We start from the raw sequence: 21,772 nt of genomic DNA, 5'->3' as shown, positions 1-21,772 counted from the left end.
TTCCAAAATCTACCAACTATAAATTATTAATCAATATCCTTCTTGAACTTGTTAATGTTTTTTATTTTGAATATCAGCTCAGGTAAAGTAATTCCCAGTGATTTTTCAGCATCATCAAATCACACATCCTTAAGATTACTTACTAGCTGGCGTCTATTTCTTTTCCAGGTTTCTGCTTTCCTTTTGGAATTCATGTTCTGGAAAGCTAGAGATAGGAGAAAATGAGTTTTCAGATTCTTCAAGGGACATTCTAAGGTTTTGCTACTTTGACTTACCTGCAGAGAAACGTGTGTGTGTGTGTGTGTGTGTGTGTGTGTGTGTGTGTGTGTGTGAGAGAGAGAGAGAGAGAGAGAGAGAGAGAGAGAGAGATTCAAATTTTCTGAAAAGCAAGTTCTCTAATTCAGAATTTGCAGTTAGGAGATATAGAATGCCAAAGTATGGAAGAAAAGAAATTCCATCTGCTAGGGCCTATTCTGAGAAGTCACTTAGTTCAGGTCCCTTCCAGAAACAAAAATCCCTTCTAAAAACCTGGACAAGAAGTCATCTAACCTCTTCCAGAATTTGCCTTCTATGACCCAGGCCAAGGGTGGGAAGGGAAGAATGTGGATAATAGGTAAATTAATGAAAAAAAACAATTATTTTTAACAGGCATATAGATAATCTAATAGTAATAACATTAAAGTTTCTAAAATTACAAAAGGACTTGTATTATTGTGTACATTGAAAAATAACAGCTCTGCCATGTGAGTTACACAGCTAGCTACATGTAGCAGTTGCTAATGAATACAAAATTTTAACTAATTTTTCGCTTTTGAAAATTTTTAAGGTTTTATTTAACTGTAAAAATCTAGGTCAAATTTGTTTTTATTTTCAGTTATTACTGTTTTCATTAGTCAGAGAGACCATGATAGTTATTGATTCACTTTTTTTTAATGTTTTTGCAAGGCAATGGGTCTAAGTGGCTTGCCCAAGGCCACACAGCGAGGTAATTATTAAGTGTCTGAGACCAGATTTGAACCCAGGTACTCATGACTCCAGGGCCAGTGCTTTATCCACTGTGCCACCTAGCCACCCCTTCAAATTTGTTTTTAAAAAAAACCTAAGGACTCTGAAATTAAAGACACATTAAAATATACCTTCAGAAATCTAGGATGTAAACTTCATAAGCACAGGGACTGAGTTATCTAAATTTTGATTCCCTCAGTTACCTCAGTGTTCCACCACACACAGTAGGCATTTAATGAATGCTTAATGAGCAAAAGAGAAAAGATCAAAAGGAAAAGAAAGTAAAAGACACACAAAGATTATTAAGAAAAACAAAACTTCTGTGTGCAGGAGCTAAAACTTTTTTTCCATCTAAGATCCATTAAAGAATTTTTATTTTTGTCAGACATAATCCTGGAGAAATCATTTAACCTGTTTGCTTCAATTTTTTCATCTGTAAAATGGGAATAATCACAGTACTTACCTCCTAGGATTTTTCTGAGAATTAAATGAGAATAACTATAAAGTGCTTAGTACAGTGCTTGGCACATAGTAAACACTATATAAAAATTTTTACTGTTATTGCTGCTGTTTATGAAGATCAAATTCTTAGCATGGTCCCCAGACCACCACTAAATGTATACTGGGAACTTACTCGGGTACTATGATGAAGCATGTGAATAGACTTTAGTGGCAAAAACAAATTTTACAAATTAACTTGTCTTTTATATAGTAGTACCTATTCATAAAATTACTGTACTTTTTCTAAAATACAAGTACATAAAAAAAACTCAGAATCACTGTATCAGTTCTCCTTTTATTATTTAAATTAGTGAGGTTATATTATGAAGTGTGAAGGAAACATCCATTCCTATGAGAATGTCTGTATTTTAAGCACACTGATAATAATAGCTATTGGCACACTGTCTCTCTCTTGTTAGTCTCTGAGCTTCTTGAACAAAGGCACTATTTTTTTGCCTTCTTAATAAATGCTAGTTGACTTAACTTGATCAAGATAAAGTCTACTGCTTGGATTGAACAATCAATGGTGATGCTAGGAGTCAATCACCTGCTTTTTCCTGTGCTTCTACCCATGATCATCACCAGTAATCTGAAAAGTGAATAAGTAAAGATCTTTCTTTCTTTTTTTTTTTTGGTTTTTGCAAGGCAGTGCAGTTAAGTGATTTGCCCAAGGTCATAGAACTAGGTAATTATTAAGTATCTGAACTCAGGTTGGATCTGAACTCAGGTCCTCTTGACTCCAAGGCTGGTGCTCTATCCACTGTGCCACCTAGCTGCACCCTCAAAAACATTTCTTAAGGATTCATCTGTCTTGTATATTCACAAATTATGGAGCTAAGGCTGGAAAGAACCAAAGGTCAGCTAGTCCAACCTCCTCACTTTACAAATGAAAATAATGTGGCTTAATGACACTGAATTACTTGACCAAGGTCAGAAAGGGAAAATCAGAGATGGGAGTTTATGTCTCCCAGGTCATCTACATAAAATTGATTTCTAGGATCTAAACAGCAGCATAATAATGAAAACTAAACTTGAGGAAAAAAATCATTCCAAGATAACACAAACTTATCCACCTTATCTTAATTACCAGGAAGCAGTTCTTCTGAGATGTCAGAAACTTACTGAAGTCACTGGGAAGACTGTGATTCAAGTTCCTATAAAATTCTGTCCTATGAGCTTTCTTTAATCCTGTGCAAAGGCCAAAGTCAGAAAGTTTCACGTGGCCCTAAAGAGAAAACAGGGCAAATGAAAATCAGAAATAATGACAAGTAATAGAAAATAAAGTATACCTATTGTGCCCATATTATTTCCAAAGGAAATATGTGAAAATTTTCAAAAAACAAATCTAAATTTTGAAGAATTCTGTACCTTCTTCAAAGAACTAACTTCATAGGACTCAGAGCCAGGAAAATTTGCCCAGTTAATCGAGGAGGCACAATCATCTGGGGCAAACTATGAAAATTATGGAACTGGGTCTACACTTCCATTAAAAAACAGCTTGGTGTGAACAAATGTGGTGAGATAATACTAGATAAAATAGGTCATTTCTGAGCCAAATTTTTTTTTTTGAGCAGCTTTGTTTTTTCCTTTCTTCTTAAGACTGGTAAATTAGCATGTTCTGCAGGTGAGGAAAAAGAATCCAACTTATAAATGTCAAAATAACAGGAATTGGATACTTTTTAACTCTCTGGTAAGTACCCTGATAAAATAAGTACCCTGAATTGCAGGGAAATTTATAGTTGTAAGTACATATAAAATTCATCATGAAAGATTACAATTTCACACCAAGTTAAACATGTAAATTAATTATTGGATTGCAAAATTTTACCATATCCCAGTTTTATTATATCATGTGACCCTACAATTTGAATTCTGAAGTAAGCAATAAACCTTAGACTATCTACTGATGTCCAAGCTCACATATAAGATAAAAGGCTAAATTTGCACCTGAAAGTCTTTCTTTCCCTCAACTAACCCCTCCCATTATTTTAGCCTAAGTTGTCTTATTTTCAAACCTGTCTGCTCTAAAAAATAGAGCCTAATTCTAAAGTACCTCAGTCCCAACAGAATGGCAACCTGGTTTAAAGTAGGCGAAAAGACAGACCAGATTAAAAACTTAAAAATTCATTCAGTTAAAAATGGACTTCACAGACTCAAGGAATCTTAGAGCTGGAATGGACCTTCGAGACCATTTAACAGATAAAGGAAACTCAGGAAACTGAGGCCTAGAAAAACAGTGTGACTTGTCCAAAGTCATACAGCTAGTTAAAGGTAGAGTGGGGAACAGAATACCACAAGTAGTGCTTCCACACGTCAAAAAAAAAACACATTTTTCTCAGAATACTGTTTTCAAACAATTAATGTTAAATGCAAAAGCCTAAGATCAATTTTTAATAACCACAATAATTTTCCCATTTAGAAAATTATGCTGTCAGATAAGCCTTTGTCAAGCAAACTGATATTATATCATTCAGCCTATTCTCTAAATTTTTCAGTGTCAGGACATGGTAAATACTATTGCATTTTAGTTCTGTGGAACCTTTAGAAAATGAGTCATTTTTGATAGCCAAATTTTCCAGGTGGCTAGAAGCTTATCTTTAGTTCTAATAAAAACAAAATGTTATTTTAACCAAACTTTAAGTCTCATTTCTGTTTCTTAAATAGAGCATAACATAGATAATTTTTAATCTTTTCTTGAGTATGCCATTAGAAATATTAATCTATTACAACAAAATGTAATTCAATCATAGTTCAGGAGCTGCTGACATTTGACTTTACACTAAATGGCCCCAGACTGCGTTATGTTAGTTCCCCAGACTGCTGCTTTATGTTAGTTCTTGGGTCTACTTTTTTTTTTTTTTTAGGTTTTTGCAAGGCAAATGGGGTTAAGTGGCTTGCCCAAGGCCACACAGCTAGGTAATTATTAAGTGTCTGAGACCGGATTTGAACCCAGGTACTCCTGACTTCAGTGTTTTATCCACTACGCCACCTAGCTGCCCTTTGGGTCTACTTTTTAATGGTTTTTCTCTCTATCTGCCTGGCAAGTTTTTAGTTCTCACCTTTTACTGTTGTGGATTTCAGAGATCAGAAAACTAGGTTTATTAGCAATGTACATGATTTAAAACCAATCAGGGTGTGAACAAATGTCTGAAGGCTTTGCTATGGACCTAAGTTTTTATGACAGATTTTGTAACATATATTCTAGAAGCCCCAAGGTCTTTAAGATCTATTTCCTATCTTGAAACATCTTGGTTCAGAATAAGTAAGATGTTATTAAAGAATTAATAATACTTAATCAGTACAATATGATATCTTTTGCATTTATTATAAATTAATCTGCCAGAATCAGAAATGATTTTTATCCTTTAAAACCATATTTAAGAAGCAGATAGGTGGCGCAGTGGATGGAACACCAGTCCTAGAGTTAGGAGGACCTGAGTTCAAAATTTGAACTCAGATACTTTTTTTTTTTTTTTTTGCTAGGCAATGGGGTTAAGTGGCTTGCCCAAGGCCACACAGCTAGGTAATTATTAAGTGTCTGAGGCTGGGTTTGAACTCAGGTACTCCTGACTCCAGGGCTGGTGCTCTATCCACTATGGCACCTAGCCACCCCTGAACTCAGATACTTAAAAGGCCTAGCTGTGTGACCTTGTGTAAGTTACTTAAGCCCCCTGCCTTAAATAAATAAAATTTTAAAAAAAACATTCAAACTATGTCCTTCAACCTATGTAAAGTGCACAAATAATACTTTTTAAGAGCAGTGAGAGCTAGCAAACTATCTTCCAGTTCTCTTATCTTGATTACTACAAGCAGTATGTTAAATGTTAAAGCACAACTAATTGACATTATTTTTTGATACCTTGCTATCCAAGAGGAGGTTATCTGGTTTGATATCTCTATGGATAAATCCAAGTTGATGAATTGAGTCTATAGCTAACACCGTTTCTGCTATATAGAACTGAGTCTCCTCTTCAGTTAGAGTATCTTTTTTCATCAACAAAGTCATCATGTCACCTGGAAAAAGACACAAAGCAACCACACACACACACAAAAAAAAAATTGAATAAGTCCTGGTCATCTGACTTTTGCTCTTGCTATTTCTTAGTGGAGGGTGGTATAATGAAAGGAGTCCCATTCGTGGGGCCAGGAAGTCAGGGGTCAAATCTTGATTTAGCTTCATACTAGGTCTGTGAGTCTGAGCAAGGCACTCATCTCTTTGAATATCAGTTTCCTCATCTGAAAAATGGGAGCAATGAAACCCTCCCCATTTCAAAGGGTTCAAATTGCATTATATAGGCAACATGCTGGGTTAACCATAAAATGTTATGTGAATGTGAGTGTTTTGCTATTCTCACCTATGGTCACACAACTAGAATAACAAGTATTTTTCTGTGTTCCAAAATTCATTTGCTTTCCAAGCTTAGTGTGCTAAGTAGCTTAAAACATTTAAAGGGGAAAAAAAAAAAACCTAAAATGCAAAATAGCTTTTGCAATCAAGTTGACTAATTTTGTCCTTAGGACCAGAATTCTTTTAGAGTATCAAAGGAATTTCTTATGCCTTTAATGAGACGTTAAGAGATATTAAATGTATGTCATGTTTATTGTGAGGCATTTTGTTTGGGGTTTTGTGAACAAGGGTGCAGAGTAGATTATCTACTCTGTTTTATTTTCAATCTAATAATGAATGGTCACAATTCTATTCGTTTATTTTAACACAAACACACACACATACACACAAACACAAAAATTTAGCATTAAATAGCACTTCCACTAAGGTTGTACACATGTGTGCTATTAAAGTTATTAGGCAAATAAGTGAACATTCTTCATTTTTAAGGATATTCTCTGTCATTTTTGCTCACAATACTGAATTGGAACACCAAACAAAAAACACAAAGTTGGCACTCACATAATTGTTAGTTGACAAAATTAAAAATTAATGATAATAATAATCAACTGCATATTGGGATCTTTTTTTTTAATTGATTCCATAAGCACACACTTAACACTTGTCAGGTTCATTTATTTTTCAGTTTCATAAAAAGCCATGTTAAAGGTTCATAACATTACACTGTCTACAATATTTTTGAAAACAACATAAAAATTTTTACCAGTCAAAAGTTAATTTCCTTTAAGTTTCTGTGAAGCCAAAGTTTTGTTATTTCTTTCTTTTTACAAACAAAAGAGCAAAAAGAAAACTCTGACCCAAAATCAGGAGTTAGAACAAAGCAAAACTTAGAAAAATATGCACAGAAAGTACATTTAAAGCTACAAGAGATGAAATACACAGTACAGAATTTATGTGATTATAGAAAGGAGGCAATAATCAAGAGAAAAAAAACTTGTATTTGAATTCAGTATCATGCTATTTTTTACATTTTATCTCAACCATAATTTAGGAGGGGAAAGATATTTTTGGAGTAAAGAAGATTAAAAACGATTATTAAATGATCCAGGCCCTTCCTTTTTTTCTGACCAGACCTTGAAAAATCTAATGCCCCTGATAATGATGTGAACTACCCATTTGCTAAGTGCATTCCCTCAAAGACATCTGGATGTACTTTTGCAACATGACCTTGACATCACCAAGGAGTGAGGTTAACCACACTCAAATATACTTAGGTGATCAGAGGACTCATGCATAATGGAACTAAGGGAATGAGAGTGAAGGCAGTGGGAAGAGCAGAACTGTGGGCAGGTGGGAAAGAGCTAAAAGCAAGACCCTAATGTTGAGTGCCAATAATCAAGCCCGACCTTTTCAAATACCTGAAGCACTCACATTCAATTTTAAGTATGTCTATCTTACTAGGTGCCAAGCCACTTTCTTAATTTTATAAGCTGCTACTAAATGATAGACAATAACATTGTTTAGGACAAGATGGGAATCTTAAGTAAAAATTATTATTAGCAATTATTTCTTTTATTATTTTACTCTAGTAAAATATCTTACTCTATTATTTTACTCTACTCTCCATAAAAACCTGCTCAAAGCTCATCTGCTCACTGGGGAGTTAACTCACATTCATGTGAACAGATGGTATCAGCCTACAGTCACTGAGGTTTGCTTTTGATCTGTCTGGAAGATACCCATCAGATAAGGTAAAGCTTAATGTTTATGAAATGTGAAAACTTCTAGCAGTCAGTTTGGATAATGAAATTATTTAAGAGTCATTAATTAACTTTAAAAAAAGGTATTACGTGATTGTGTAGCATAGGCTACACAACCGAAATAAAATGATTCTCACTGGCAGGAAAGCATACAGAAAGGGCATCCTAGTATACAACTATGTTAAAAAAAAACGGAATATCCATCCGAAATCATGAGAATGTATGAGAAAGTAACGTTTTTATGGCACACTAAAGTTATAGGTAACAACCCAACCCAACTGGACAGGTTAGTGTCCTCCTTTATAAACCTAAAAAAAAAGATACAGAGAATACCTTTAGTGAGCACAATGAGAAGTAGGAAGGAGGGTTAATTGGTGAGAGAGAAAACAGCCACAGAACAAAAAAGGAAAAATGACCTTTTCATCATCAAGTAATTACCTCCAGGCAGGAACTCCATGATTAGGTAGAGGTTTAGCTTATCCTGAAAACTATAGAACATTTTCACAACCCACAAACTGTCTGCCTCCACTAGAATGTCACGCTCCGCACGAATGTGGCCAACCTGGAGGTATATGCATTTGATTAATGACAAGCCTTGCTCTGCTTTATTAGACGCATTTTTGTTCAAACAATTCAAGCACCATTTGAAGATTCAGCTGTAAAATGATGCAAGAGAGAATGGACTTCTGCTGAAAGCAGTCAAACCTCCCAACCCCCAATTAGAAACACTGAGGTACTGGCTTGCAGGTCCTCAGTGATAAGGGGTCAATGAAAAGGAGAAAAAAAGTCACACAGGTGATTTTTAAGCAAATCACAACTCAAAAAAAACCCCACTGCTCCAACAAAGCCTTTCCAGTTAGAATTGTCCAGTGATTGCCACTATCCTTTTCCATGAGCTCTTCCCACAAAACAATCCTTAGCAATGGGAATAAGATAGAAATTGGGGCTCCCACCTCAAGGTAAAGAAATGAAATGAGAAACTCCTTAAAAATATAATTGTGAGTTTGCCCTCAATGAGTCTTCAAGTACTAGTGCTTGACTAGTTTGAGTCTACATATATCTAGGGACTCCACAAATGCTGACCAAATTGAAGTTAAAATATCTAAGTTAGACCCCAAATCAGCAGAATTCTCTAAATTCCAGCTTAGAATATTAGTCTTTTATTCTCAACACACTATCTCTGAAAGTTCAAGCTTTAAAAGTGTGATGGCTAGGACAGGGAACCTTAAAAGATCACATTAAAAATATGGAAAAATTCAAAACAGGGATAGGGATGGACCAAGGAAAAACCTACTTTTTCTTAATTTCCCTCCCCCCCTTGCCCTTTACACTTTTAAATATATTGGACTTGATAATTTATGAGCAAAGTGAGAATATATTTCTGTTTTCAAACTAACAAAGTGTATATATATATATTTTTTTTTTTAATTTTTAGCTTTTTTCCTTCTCTCCAAGGTTTAAAAATTTTCAGAAATGTAAAATACCTTGACTAGCTATTTCAAATACTCTTTCAAATACTCAAATACAAATACTCTTGACTAGGAAAATATATAGGGAGAATAATGAAGGAAAAGATACCACCAGGAGGAATTGGATTTCTTTCCTTCCTAATTTCTATCCCATATATACTTGATTTTAATATTATCTTAAGACTTGAGGAATCCTACATAGACCTCTGAGAGTCCCATTACAGGATCATTTTTTAGAATGTGACATGGAAAAAAAATCAGATCTTTTCTTGACTGATAATCTCTCCACAGGTAATAGATACTTCTCTTTGTATCTCTGGGCTCTTACTGCTTTGGAGCAAGATGGAAAGAGACGTGAGGGTTTTTGTCCCCTGAATGCCTCTGAAAAATACTCTTAGCCATTTCTAAATCTGAAATGCTATCTGTAAGCTATAAAAATCCTGTTAGATAAGGGAGGGCAGGCAGGTCATCACTACTACCTTCTCATTCTACTCTACAAGTGTCTAGAGTAGCAGTCAGGACCTCAAGAGGTGAAGGTGGGATAAAAATGAAATAGAGAACAAGTGGTCAGTGTCCTAATACATACAGCTCATCTTCTTAAAGTGGAAAAGAAAACACAAAGAAACTGTTGACCTTTTACCTAGTAAGCAACATGACAAGACAGTTCTAAGTCAAAACTAGATTACTTTTCTCCCTAAAGTAGAATTCATATCTCTAACAAACAAGTCTCTATGGGTCAAAACCATTATTGTAAATGAAGAAGCAGGAAATAAAATGTTTGGTTTTCTTCACAGTTATTTTACAGATCAATTTAAAATGTTATCTTTGAGGGGCAGCTAGGTGGCATAGTGATAGAGCACCAGCCCTGGAGTCAGTAGGTCCTGAGTTCAAAACCAACCTTAGACACTTAATAATTATCTAGCTGTGTGATACTGAGCAAATCACTTAACCCCACTGCCTTGCAAAAAACAAAAGAAACAAAAATGGTATCTTTGAATGCATGGTTTACTGAGACCCACTGCCATATTCCAATTGCTTTTTCCAGCAGAAGTGATAACTTCTGCTAATGCAATTACAAGCTAGTTTGACCAGAAACTAAAGGAACTGAATGTCCCTTGTAGTTCTAAAAAATCTTCAATAGCTAATAAGCACCTGCAAAATGACTGGCCAGGGCAAAGGGTAAATTCTGTGGTCCAGAACACAGCAATGATTTCAAAGTTTTGATCTGGGTCCTATTAGCCCAGTGTTCTAAAAATTGAGCCAAGCAGGCACAAATGCACCTCTTGTAATTCTAATTCTAATTGATATTTCCATTAACCATCATGAGAATACTAATAGGAAAATGGGTCAGTGCATTGCAATATATGTGCAGTGTATACCTGCCTTCAAATATAAGGTCTGTTACTCACTAGAAAACTGACCTCTCCTGGTTTCCTTATCTGTAAAATATTACCTGCTCTACCTCATGAACTGTTATGAGGGGAGCTGTGATTTGAGAAATAGCAAAGAGTTCTATAAACTGGGATGAATCTACCATTTTAGGGCTGTTACACATTACCCTCCATCATATGCTCTCTCAGTCTCCACACTTAACAGACACTTGATAAACACACATTGTACCAATCTGAATTATTGTACCCAAAGAAGACAAACATTTGGGAAATGTTTGTTATATAGTTAAATTACTTATACTAGCCATATTATAACAGGAATAAAAAAATGAATGAGCTGAACTTCTTTACTTATTTGTTTTCAAAGCTCTTTGTTGAACTTGATTCTTCTAATTTGGAAAAAGTTGTTAGAAGATGAAAATATATTCCTTATAGGAAATATGAATATGAAACTAATACATACTTGTGAAATATATACTTTTACCTAATAATCAATGCAAAAACTATCAAAGGTTTAGAAATGAAAATTTGCTTCATTAATTTAGTAGAGATTTTTTTTTCAATTAAGGACAGTAAGTAGTCATATAAATCCTCTAAAGTATTTTTACTGCATCCATGAGCACTGTGCTAATTTTATCTTTCCAGTCATTATGTAGTCTTTATTGTAGTAAATAAATAAGAAAATAAAAATATTTTATATTTTTCTCCTAGCTATTCACACTACACAAATAGTATATTATAGACTAATTTAAATATAGTCCATAGAAATGAGTTTTGTGTATTTTGAGGCAAGCTCAGTGTTGGCAGAACTTAAAAATTATTGCTGGCATACCTGGAATTCTCAAAATTCATTTTAGGGAGTTGACAACTTAGGAAATAGAGAAGAAATAATTTCATTTCTAAAAAATCCTAGAACTTAACAAAATTTTAAGAGAAAGTTGGGTTGAATCTTTCACGCTCCTTTAACTTCTCTGGAACCACAAAAGATTGAGTGAGGAAAAGTCCTCATCCCTTCTCCAAGAGTCTTTCCATGAAGCTAAGATCTCCAGCCATCTCTTTGCCCTGACTTTGCCACACGACCTTCCAGCATGCAGATGTACATCATGAGTTACCGAAGTCATGGTATAGTCAACTTCTTCTAATGACATACTTAACCAAAAAACTAGAGGTTTGACTTAATTAGATTTTCATTCAAGTTTGTGTCTTTTTTTTAACTGCCCTCTACCTTAAATCCAAATACTTTGTTCTAATAGTTACATAATTTGCACTTTTTAATAGCTCAGTCTTCAAAATAGAACTTGCTTTTAGATATAAAGAATTCAATCATGAAAGAAAAATTAACATGGTTACTCCAGCATGTGTTCGAATTCATTATACTTCTCAACTCCAATGACAAATTTAAGTCCCAGCCTTCCTTTGTACATAGCAAAGGAAGTAAAATGAAATGGATAGACTCAAAATCCCAAATCCTAACTCCTTGCTCTCAGTTCCAAAAGCCATATACAAACAAGTTCAAACATTCAACAGGTGGTAAACAATATACTGCTTGATGCTAACTCCTCTACCAAATCAGGTCTCACATGACAAGTGTTAATACCTCATGATTATTTAACAAGCTATACCAAAATAACTGGTATTCTTAAACTTTTAAAATATCAACACAATAGATCCTATATTTCCTTTAAAAATAATATATAGGAATGTTCATTTGTTAAAAATTGTACACACTCTAATACAAATATCAGAGGAAAAATGCATTTAAATTTGCATTCAAGCTGTTTCTAACAACATATACTTACATAACCTGAACAGCAACAGTTGCAGTTTCTTCTTACCTGTTCTTTTTCAAGCATATCTGCTTTGCGAAGTATTTTCATTGCATACACATGACCCGTATCTTTCTTTTGAACAAGCCTCACCTAAAAAATTGTAAAAGAAACATAAAGTCAGAAAATTCCAATAAACCTGAGGCCAGTTTTTAAAAATATTATAAAAAGTAACTTTAATATTTAAAGAGAAAATTTGTCTTAAATCAGCAGAACAGAATTGCAATATTTACTTAAAATTCTTCACATTAAATCATTTAAAGTCCACCAAATATGCCATACTCCTTGAAATATTCCTTGATCCCCTCTTCTCCCTAAGCCCAACCAGTAACAACTTCCCTTAGACCTGACAAAACATTGTTTTATCCAGCTTTAATGGACATATCTTGTATTATTATTATTATTATTATTATTATTATTATTATTTTATCTCCTTTGTAATTATGACAAAGATCCTGATTTATCTAAGGTCTCTCCTCCCCAGTACTGCCTGCTTGACAATAAAATCCATTTATAAGATGCAAAAACCAAACAATAGGAATATTAACAAATATGAATTTCAATCACCTTTCTTCTATTTGCCTGACTAAAATCCAATTCGAATTCCATCTGGGTTGTAAAGACTTCCAACAAGTGATAGATTACCCTCAACCCTAGACTGACTTTCTTAATGGTTCTTATCACTGATTATACCCTAGGTCACATTCTTCATTCCAGTCAGGAAGACTACTTGACATGCCTTGTAAATGATTCTCACCACTCTGAACCATCCCAAATGCTATTCTGCCTACCTGCAATATCTTCTCTCCCCCTTCCTTCTCCCCTCCACCAAACTATGGCCTTCCATATAGCCTTCAGGGACTGAAAGTAAGGATGATTTCTTCTCTTTCCTATGGGTTAAATAACAATTATTTCATTTCCCTACTATGACCATATGTTAATTCTATTCCATAGGTTCTCTTATGTGTGGAAATCTTATTGATTAAATGCTAAGTCTACTAGGTTGGGAATGGGGGTGAAAGCAGGAAAATGTAATACTACCACAAACAGCTTTGACTGAACACAAATGAGACTGAGTTTCTGGGGGGTCTGAGGGCAATTGAAGAAAACAGAAGTACAAGAGCAAACAGCACAATCAGTATGCTGATGTGGGCAAAAGCAATAAGGCAGAGATATGGCCCTGAGAGCTGGATTATAAGGGAAGCTGAACGTCATGGAATCGATGCTTTCCAATTGTGGGGCTGGAGAAGACTTTTGAAAGTTCCTTGAATAGTAAGAAGGTCAAATCAATCAATACTTAATAGAAATTAATTCAGATTATTCAGTGGATAGTCAAATACTGAAGCTAAAATGCTTTGGCCAAATAACGAGAAGATAGGACTCGCTGGAAAAGACCCTGATGTTGGGAAAGATTGAAGGCAAAAGGAAAAGGGAGCAGCAGGAGAAGAAATGGACAGATAGTGTCATAGAAACAATGAACATGAACTTGGATAGACTTTTAGGGGATAGGGAGGAGAGAAGATCCATAGATACATGAAGAGTCAGACTTAACTGAACAACAACATTACAGGGGATGCTCCACACAGCATTTCTACCTCCTGATTTTCCCATCTTCCATCTTGTTAACAATTTTGAAGATTTTTATTAAATTTGTTAAGTAGTTGCATGTTTTTACCTCACCAAATGCTCCTCGGCCTATTACTTTTAAGGACTCAAAGTCTTCCAGTCCAAGTCTTGTTCTTTTTAATCGAAGAAACTCTGTTTCTTTCCGAGCATGTGCTGATCTCCTGAGTCGCTTCTAAATGGTTAAATTAGGAAAGTAAAATTAGAATTAGGAAACTTCAACAAAATTACCATTTATAGTTGTCCCATTTGGACCAAGGTTTATTGCTGTTTATTATCATTTTCTATCACCTCTCCCCCTGCCTTTCAGCAAGACCACAGAATTCCGCAAACAGACATCTCAGGGCCTTACAATAGCACAGAACTGTGGGATACACCTTAGAAATCCTATCATCCATCTTCCTCATTTTACAGAAGAGAAACTGAGGTCACAAGCAACATTTCCTCCTATTCTATAGAAGTCCTCAATAACACTCAAGAGAAATGAATTTGTAACAAAATACATAGGAAAACAAGTTTAGATCAGACTATACCTAACACTTTTAAAATATCTCCAAAGATGATTATTAGACAACCTCTTTCAGTACTAAATTCATGTCCTTGGGTTGCATGGAATCCATCCATCATTTCATGCTTTTTATTTTTCTAATTAAAATATAAGTAAACGGGGGTGGCTAGGTGGCGTAGTGGATAGAGCACTGGCCCTGGAGTCAGGAGTACCTGGGTTCAAATCCAGTCTCACACACTTAATAATTATCTAGCTGTGTGGCCTTGGGCAAGCCACTTAACCCCATTTGCCTTGCAAAAAAAAAACACCTAAAAATAAATATATATATATATATATATATATGTGAACAAAGAATTACAAACATTATATTTACCCCAATAGGAAGTTAAAGAAAAAGATATTTGAAATCTGAAAACCTGAGTACCAATGACACTTAAGTACCTACATGATGTTGACCACTTCTGTCTGTAAGAGGAGGAGACAAGTGCTCAACCTGTCTTGTCTCAAAAGAGGTCACTGTAAGCAAAGTGATGATAAATGTAGAAGCACTAAGCGTGACTCTAACTTAACATTCTATATCCATTCCCAGATGGGTCACTCATAAGGTACATTGCAAAGTTTTACATTCATAGGGTGGTAGGACCATGTAACATATGAGACATTTTCCGATTCTAGGATCTTCTGCTCATGAGCAGATAGATCTACTTCAGCTACCTGTTCTGTAGAGTTGGAACAGACTTCATTCTCAAGGCCAGAAAGAAGATGTGACTTGCCCACTGACACCAAATGGTAAACAGAAAAGCTAGGTCTGAATCAAGGTTATCTGACCGTAAATCCCCAGCACCATCCTATTATGGATTTGTTATCCTATTAGGATTGTTATGAAGAAAGCACTTTGTAAATATTGAAGAGCATAGGCTTATAAATCTAGAGCCATAAGGAAACTCAGAAGTCATATAAATCCACTCCCTCATTTCACAGATGAAGAAACTGAGCTTGTAACTTTCCCAAGGTCACACAGGTATTAAGATCAAAGGTGAGATTTGAATCCAGGTCCTCTGATTCCAAATCAAAGGTTTCCAGTTCTCTTCTGCTTAAACATTTCCTTCTATTCATTCTCAAAGGCATTCTTTCTTTATAATTATTCAGTATCATTTGTCCTGTCTTCTCTTTGTGGCTTTCTGATATTGCTTCAGCCCTCTATGCTGTCATTTGAATAGTCAAGTGGCTTTCTTCACCTCTTCCATGTTTTTAGGTAGAAAGAAAGAGGGGAAAAGAATTTAATTAAGCCCTTGATATTGTGTATCTAAAGAACATCCAGTTTTGTACCCATAACTCTGCTTTCTAAAGCGAGGCCCTTTCAACAAATTCCATTATGTTTTTGCAAAATTCTATCCTTGAGTCTTCAATTAACTTAATCCCTGTACAAAGTATTTAAGCTAAAAAAGTTGTGATGGCCCCAATAAATTCTTCTATCTCTGAATTAGAATATTGTCCCATGTAAGTTCCCTTAAAAAACTTATTGAAGGGGCGGAGCCAAGATGGCGACAAGAAGGGATGGAGTCTTAGGAGCTCTCTGGTAAAACTCATCAGCTAAAGACTCTAACTAAATTTTCGAGAGACAGAACCCACAAAGGGACCCAAGTGAGGCAGTTCTCCTACTCAAGGTAACTGGAAAAGAGCAGAAAGGCTCTGCTCCCCGGGATCGGAGAGGCAGCCGCCAGAGCGGTGGCTCACCAGAGGGAAAGAACTTCAGCCTCCAGGAGGCAGCCCCAGGGCACTGGGAGTCACAGCTCACAGCAGCGGGGGAGTCTCCTGAGCTGCACCCCAAGGAGCAGAAGGCACAAAGTGGGGGAACAGCGGGGGACCTCTTCCAGAGTGAGCACTTGGAGCCCAGCCCTCGGGGCACACAGCAAGCAGCTTGGTCTTTCTCCCAGACCAGGAAACAGAAGCAGGCAAGCCGGTAAGCAGGAACCCCCAGGGCATGAGCCCATTGAGCTGAGGGAGGGGAGTGAAGAGAGACTGCCTAGCTCTGTCCTCAGCCCCAGGAACAGGACTCTGGGGCTCTGACCACATTCAGATCCTGATCTAAGTCTAGGCCCCCTCATAGAACAGCAGCCCCCCCCCACCTCAGCCCCGTGGCAGAGGGAGGTGCTTATGGTCATTTACAGACCAGGAGGGAGGACAGAGCCTCACACACTGAGACCCTTGTGGGAGTGTCCCAAAAGCTCAGGAAGCACCCCAAACCAGGCCCAGGCTGGGAAAATGAGCAAGCAGAGAAACAAAAGGAAGACTATTGAGAAATATTTTGCAAATGAGCCCAAGAAGGATCAAAATACTCAGTCTGAAGATGAGGAAGCACAAGCTCCTGCATCTAAAGACTCCAAGAAAAACAGAAATTGGGCTCAGGCTATGACAGAGCTCAAAAAAGACTTTGAAAATCAAATGAGGGAGTTGGAAGAAAAACTGGGAAAAGAAAGGAAAGAGATGCAGGAAAAACATGAAAATGAAGTCAGCAGCTTAGTCAAGGAAATCCAAAAAAATGCTGAAGAAAATAGCATGCTAAAACCCAGCTTAGGTCAAATGGATAAAACAGTTCAAAAAGTTATTGCGGAGAAGAATGCTTTAAAAAGCAAAATTGGCCAGATGGAAAAAGAGATAAGAAAACTCTCAGAGGAGAACAAATCCTTCGGACAAAGAATAGAATTCAGGGAGATTGATGAATTTACCAGAAATCAGGAATCAATACTTCAAAACCAAAAAAATGAAAAATTAGAAGAAAACGTGAAATATCTCATTGAAAAAACAACTGATATGGAAAACAGACTTAGGAAAGATAATTTAAAAATTATTGGAATACCTGAAAGTCATGATCAGGAAAAGAGCCTTGACATCATTTTCAAAGAATTACTACAGGAAAATTGCCCTGATATTCTAGAAGCAGAGGGCAAAATAGAAATGGAGGGGATCCACCAATCCCCCCAAGAAAGAGATCCCAAAAAACCAACCCCCAGGAATATTATAGCCAAGTTCCAGAACTCCCAAGTCAAAGAGAAAATATTACAAGCAGCCAGAAGGACACAGTTCAAATATCGTGGAGCTGCAGTCAGGATCACACAGGACTTAGCAGCAGGTACATTGGAAGCTCGTAGGGCTTGGAATACAATATACCGGAAGGCAAAAGAGCTTAGAATGCAGCCAAGAATGAACTACCCAGCAAGGCTGAATGTCCTCTTCCAGGGAAAAAGATGGACTTTCAATGAACCAGGGGAATTTCAAATGTTCCTTTTGGAATGGCCAGAGCTGAACAGAAGGTTTGATCTTCAGATACAGGACTCAGGTGAAGCATGGAGATTGGAGGAGAGGGGGGAAATATGAGGGACTTAATGAGGATGAACTGCATGTATTCCTGCATAGAAAAATGACACTGATAATACTCATATGAACCTTCTCAGTTAATAGAGCAGGTAGAGAGAGCTTTTATAGTTGAAGCACAGGAGAAAGCTGAATTCAAAGATAAAATATGGTGTAAAAATGGAGTCAATAGAGAAAAGGGAAATGGAATGGGAGAAAGAAAAAGGAGAGGGGGAATAGTCCAAGATATTTCACGTAAAATTTTTTTTATTACAATGAGCTATTGCAATGATATGGAAGGGGAGAGGCAAGGGGGAATGAGGGAATCTTTGCTCTCATCAGAGGTGGCTAGGAGAGGAAACAGCATATATACTCAATGGGTTAGACATCTGGAGCAAGAAGGAGGGGGGAGCAGGGGGAAGGGGTGGGGATGTGAGGGATAGAGGAAAGGATGGACCATGGGGGGAGAGCGGTCAGATATAACACATTTTCTTTTTTACTTCTTGCAAGGGGCTGGGATTGGACGGCCTGTCCAGGACCATGGGGCCAGGTGGATTCTGGGCCTAAGGGGTGGTATGGGGGCTCAGGGCTTCTTGGCCCCAGGACAAGGGAATCTGTCTGCTGAGCCAGTCAACAACCCTACAGCAGAGTCAGAGTGAAAGGAGAGAGAAAATAGAGTACACGGTAGTAGAGAAATAAGAAAGGAGGGAGTTGCGATCAGCAATGGCAACAGTGGAAAAATATGGAAGTAACTTTTGTGATGGACTTATCATAAAGAATGAGATCCACCCATGACAGAGTTGTTGGTGTTGGAACAAAGACTCAAGCACATTTTTTGTTATGATTATTTGGGGGAGGGTGCAGGGCAAGTGGGGCTGGATGGCCTGCCTGGGGCCACATAGCGGGGTGATCTTTGGGTGTCTGGGACCGGATTTGGACCCAGGTGCTCCTGGCTCAAGGGCCAATGCTCTGTCTGCCACCCAGCCACCCCTACTATTATTACTATTTTATTTTATTTTGGGTCTTTTTTTTTCTTCTTTTTGGTTTTTGCAGGGCAGTGGGGATTGGGGAGCTTGCATGTCACATGGCTGGGTGATTGTTGGGTTTAGGAGGCTGGATATGGGCTTGGGTGCTCGTGGCTCCAGGGCTGGCTGGTGCTTTGTCCATTGCGCCACCTGGACATACCTACAATTATTACTATTATTTTTTTTTATTTTAATTTTTTTCTCTCCCCTTTACTTTTTTCGCCCAAGCAAGTCTATCTATATTCATGGGGGAAGAGGGGTACTTTGTTTACTTGTAAACAAGAATATTTTATTAATGTAAAAAAACATTTGTACAAAATGAGAATAAAAAATAAATTAAAAAAAAGACCTGACCAAGCAAAAAAAAAAAAACTTATTGAATAATATATTATTTTCAAAGAATGTATTTTTAGTAATTGGTTACCTCTTCATCTTTTAAACCTTCTTCTTCCATCACTTTCTCTAGTTTCTTTTGCCTAGACATATACATGCACAAAACAAAACAAAAGAAAAAAAAAAGAAAACCAACATAAGATTGTGAAACAACCATTAGATTATATTAGGAAACAGATTATAGGTAGAGCTCTAATTTTTCATTCAAAAATACATTTCCTTCCAAAAAGGGGGAAAGTTAATGCTTGTTGATTTTTGCATTGTACCAAAAGAAACTAATTAAACAGAAAATTCTGTTCAACATGAAAGTGTGAGAGTGTGTGTGTTTCAGAATTTCCTTTTCATCAAACCACAAAACATCTGGTATTTGATAACCTTTCATAAGAGGCATATGCACATACAAACACATATATTCTCCCTCATAAAATGAAATCAACTTCCTTTATTTTCACATCTTCCTTCTTCTACTGCCACATCATCATCATTACCCAAGCAAAGAAAATGGTAAACAATAAGTATTAAAAGCATCAGAACTCAGTCACTTGGAGATCAAAAGATGACAATTTGGAAAAGATATTAGGGTTTAATTTGGAAATCTGTAACCAAGTATATTTCTGATCTACAGGTTGATATTAATTAGGTCAGATACAAATGAATAAAAATCAACTGCCATAATACTGACCTGCAAAAGATTTTAGGTAATGTAATTCATTCCTTAATTCAATACCCACTATGTAACAAGTGCTATGCTAGGTTTGGGGGATAGAAACACAAAAATAATAATCCCTGGCTTAAAGGAACTGACACTCTTTGAGGAGAAACACCATGTAGCTAATAGAAATATAAGTCAAAGAAAGATTTAGTTAAAATGAACATATTTAAAATAAAGAAACAAGGGCAAAACATATGAATTGAGGCAAAGTAATGTAAGTAAAGTCAGGAAAACAATATAACACAATGACTCCAAGAATATAAAGGGAAATAGCAACAAAAATTAAAACTGAACACTGTAACCATGAAGATCAAATTTGGCCCTGAACAGATGAAGACTGGATTGGAACCCTGTCTGTTGGCCAATACATTGTCAAAAGTCTTGCTGAACTGCTTCCCACCCCCTTTTTTCATCCTTGAAATAAAGGAATAAAAGGATATAAGGTATCGATTAAAAAACTTAAGAATAAAATAAATCCAGTTCTAAAAATTGCACTCAGTCCATAAGATTAGAAGATGCAATACAATAGATAACAACCCTCTCTGGCGAGTGAGAGTTAAATGTTCCTATTCCTCCCCTCCTAGGGGAAGAATGTTTCCTAATCCCTCACTTTCTTTTCCTAATTTTTTTGGTATGGATTCTGTTTTTTAGAAAATGGTTCTAACTTTAGATGAGTGAGGAAATTAAAAATTTTTAAATTTTGTGATGCCAAGAAAAAAAGGTTACTCAAGAGTAACTTAGCTCTTCTTTCTTTTAGTAAAAAAAACTGCATTCTATCACACAAATTGACACATGTCAAAGCTAAATATGTGTGTAAATACATATATATAAGCTTTTAAAGCATATTACTGATGGCTGCCTATACTCTTAATTTATCACCAATAAAAAAGCTCCACATCAGAAAATATGATTTTGTCAGTGGAAATGACCAAGAAACACAAGATCTTTCCACCTGACTTGAGAGCAGGGACTGTTTGACTTATAAATTAGCATTTTCAACCTTTAATTCAATGCTTTGCATCTTCTAAGCATTTACAAATGCTTCATTCACTCATTTATTCATTCATGGCATGTATTTTTCAGAATTACTTCTTCAGTACTTCAAGGATTCATGGAGCTGGTTCTTCTGCTCATTACTATAGTTCTCATATATACCAAAACTATGTTTATCAAAGACCTTGATAAGAACTGTGACCAGTTCTGTCTCTAAACCTACCTAGGTTAGTTCTTGGAGGAGAGCCAGTCTGTCACTGGACCTACATATTCAAGGCTTTTTTTCCATTTTGGTAAGACTTTCCAGACTTTATGCTTAGCTAGAAAAATCCCCTAATTCCCAGAGTCACATTGTTATCCTATATTAGGGGACTGAGAGAACTGTCAAAATAATCAGGTTCTTTTGCCATAAATATATAATAACAGCTATCAGGATTCTTTCTTTCCCCTCACTCATTAGCCAATTAGTTGCCTAGTCTCATTAATTCCACTTCCAGAATACTTCGCACATCTGTCCCATTCTATGAATTCACAAAACTTCTTTCCTCTTACTGACCTTCATCATTTCTTTCCTGGACTACAGTAACAAGACACTTAAATTGTCCTCCTGCTTCTAGTCTCTTCCTTCTCCAACCCCTCCTCCACATGGTTGCAAAATAATTTCTGCTATTAAGGCACATGGCTGACTCAATCATTGCCCTTTATCAAAATCTTGAGGGACTCCCAAATGCCTTGATGATAAAATACAAACTCTTTGGTATGCCACTTTAAAGAAAGTCAGCTATACCCTTCCCACCCTCAGCTCACGGATCACCCATGTCCTAGTCACTCTCGATGACCAATTATTCCTCAAACTCAACATTC

The 21,772-nt window shown here is 36.3% G+C and overlaps 1 protein-coding gene across 4 annotated transcripts in view; it reads right to left on the bottom strand.

Annotated features, from left to right (window-relative positions):
* The window catches only part of STK38 (serine/threonine kinase 38), a 36,971-nt gene that overhangs the window by 7,653 nt on the left and 7,546 nt on the right, over positions 1-21,772 (bottom strand). For all 4 annotated transcript variants that reach the window (XM_074236408.1, XM_074236406.1, XM_074236405.1 and 1 more), the window contains 7 exons: positions 19,235-19,286; positions 13,976-14,098; positions 12,310-12,393; positions 8,053-8,176; positions 5,366-5,520; positions 2,629-2,731; positions 144-205 (listed from right to left, as the gene is read on the bottom strand). In XM_074236408.1, coding sequence (XP_074092509.1) covers positions 144-205; positions 2,629-2,731; positions 5,366-5,520; positions 8,053-8,176; positions 12,310-12,393; positions 13,976-14,098; positions 19,235-19,286 — 703 coding nt within the window. The remainder of the gene's footprint in view (positions 1-143; positions 206-2,628; positions 2,732-5,365; positions 5,521-8,052; positions 8,177-12,309; positions 12,394-13,975; positions 14,099-19,234; positions 19,287-21,772) is intronic.

The sequence above is a fragment of the Macrotis lagotis genome, chromosome 5, assembly GCF_037893015.1.
Source record: "Macrotis lagotis isolate mMagLag1 chromosome 5, bilby.v1.9.chrom.fasta, whole genome shotgun sequence".
Taxonomy (NCBI): Eukaryota; Metazoa; Chordata; class Mammalia; order Peramelemorphia; family Peramelidae; genus Macrotis; species Macrotis lagotis.
This window is presented reverse-complemented; position numbering and strand designations above follow the sequence as displayed.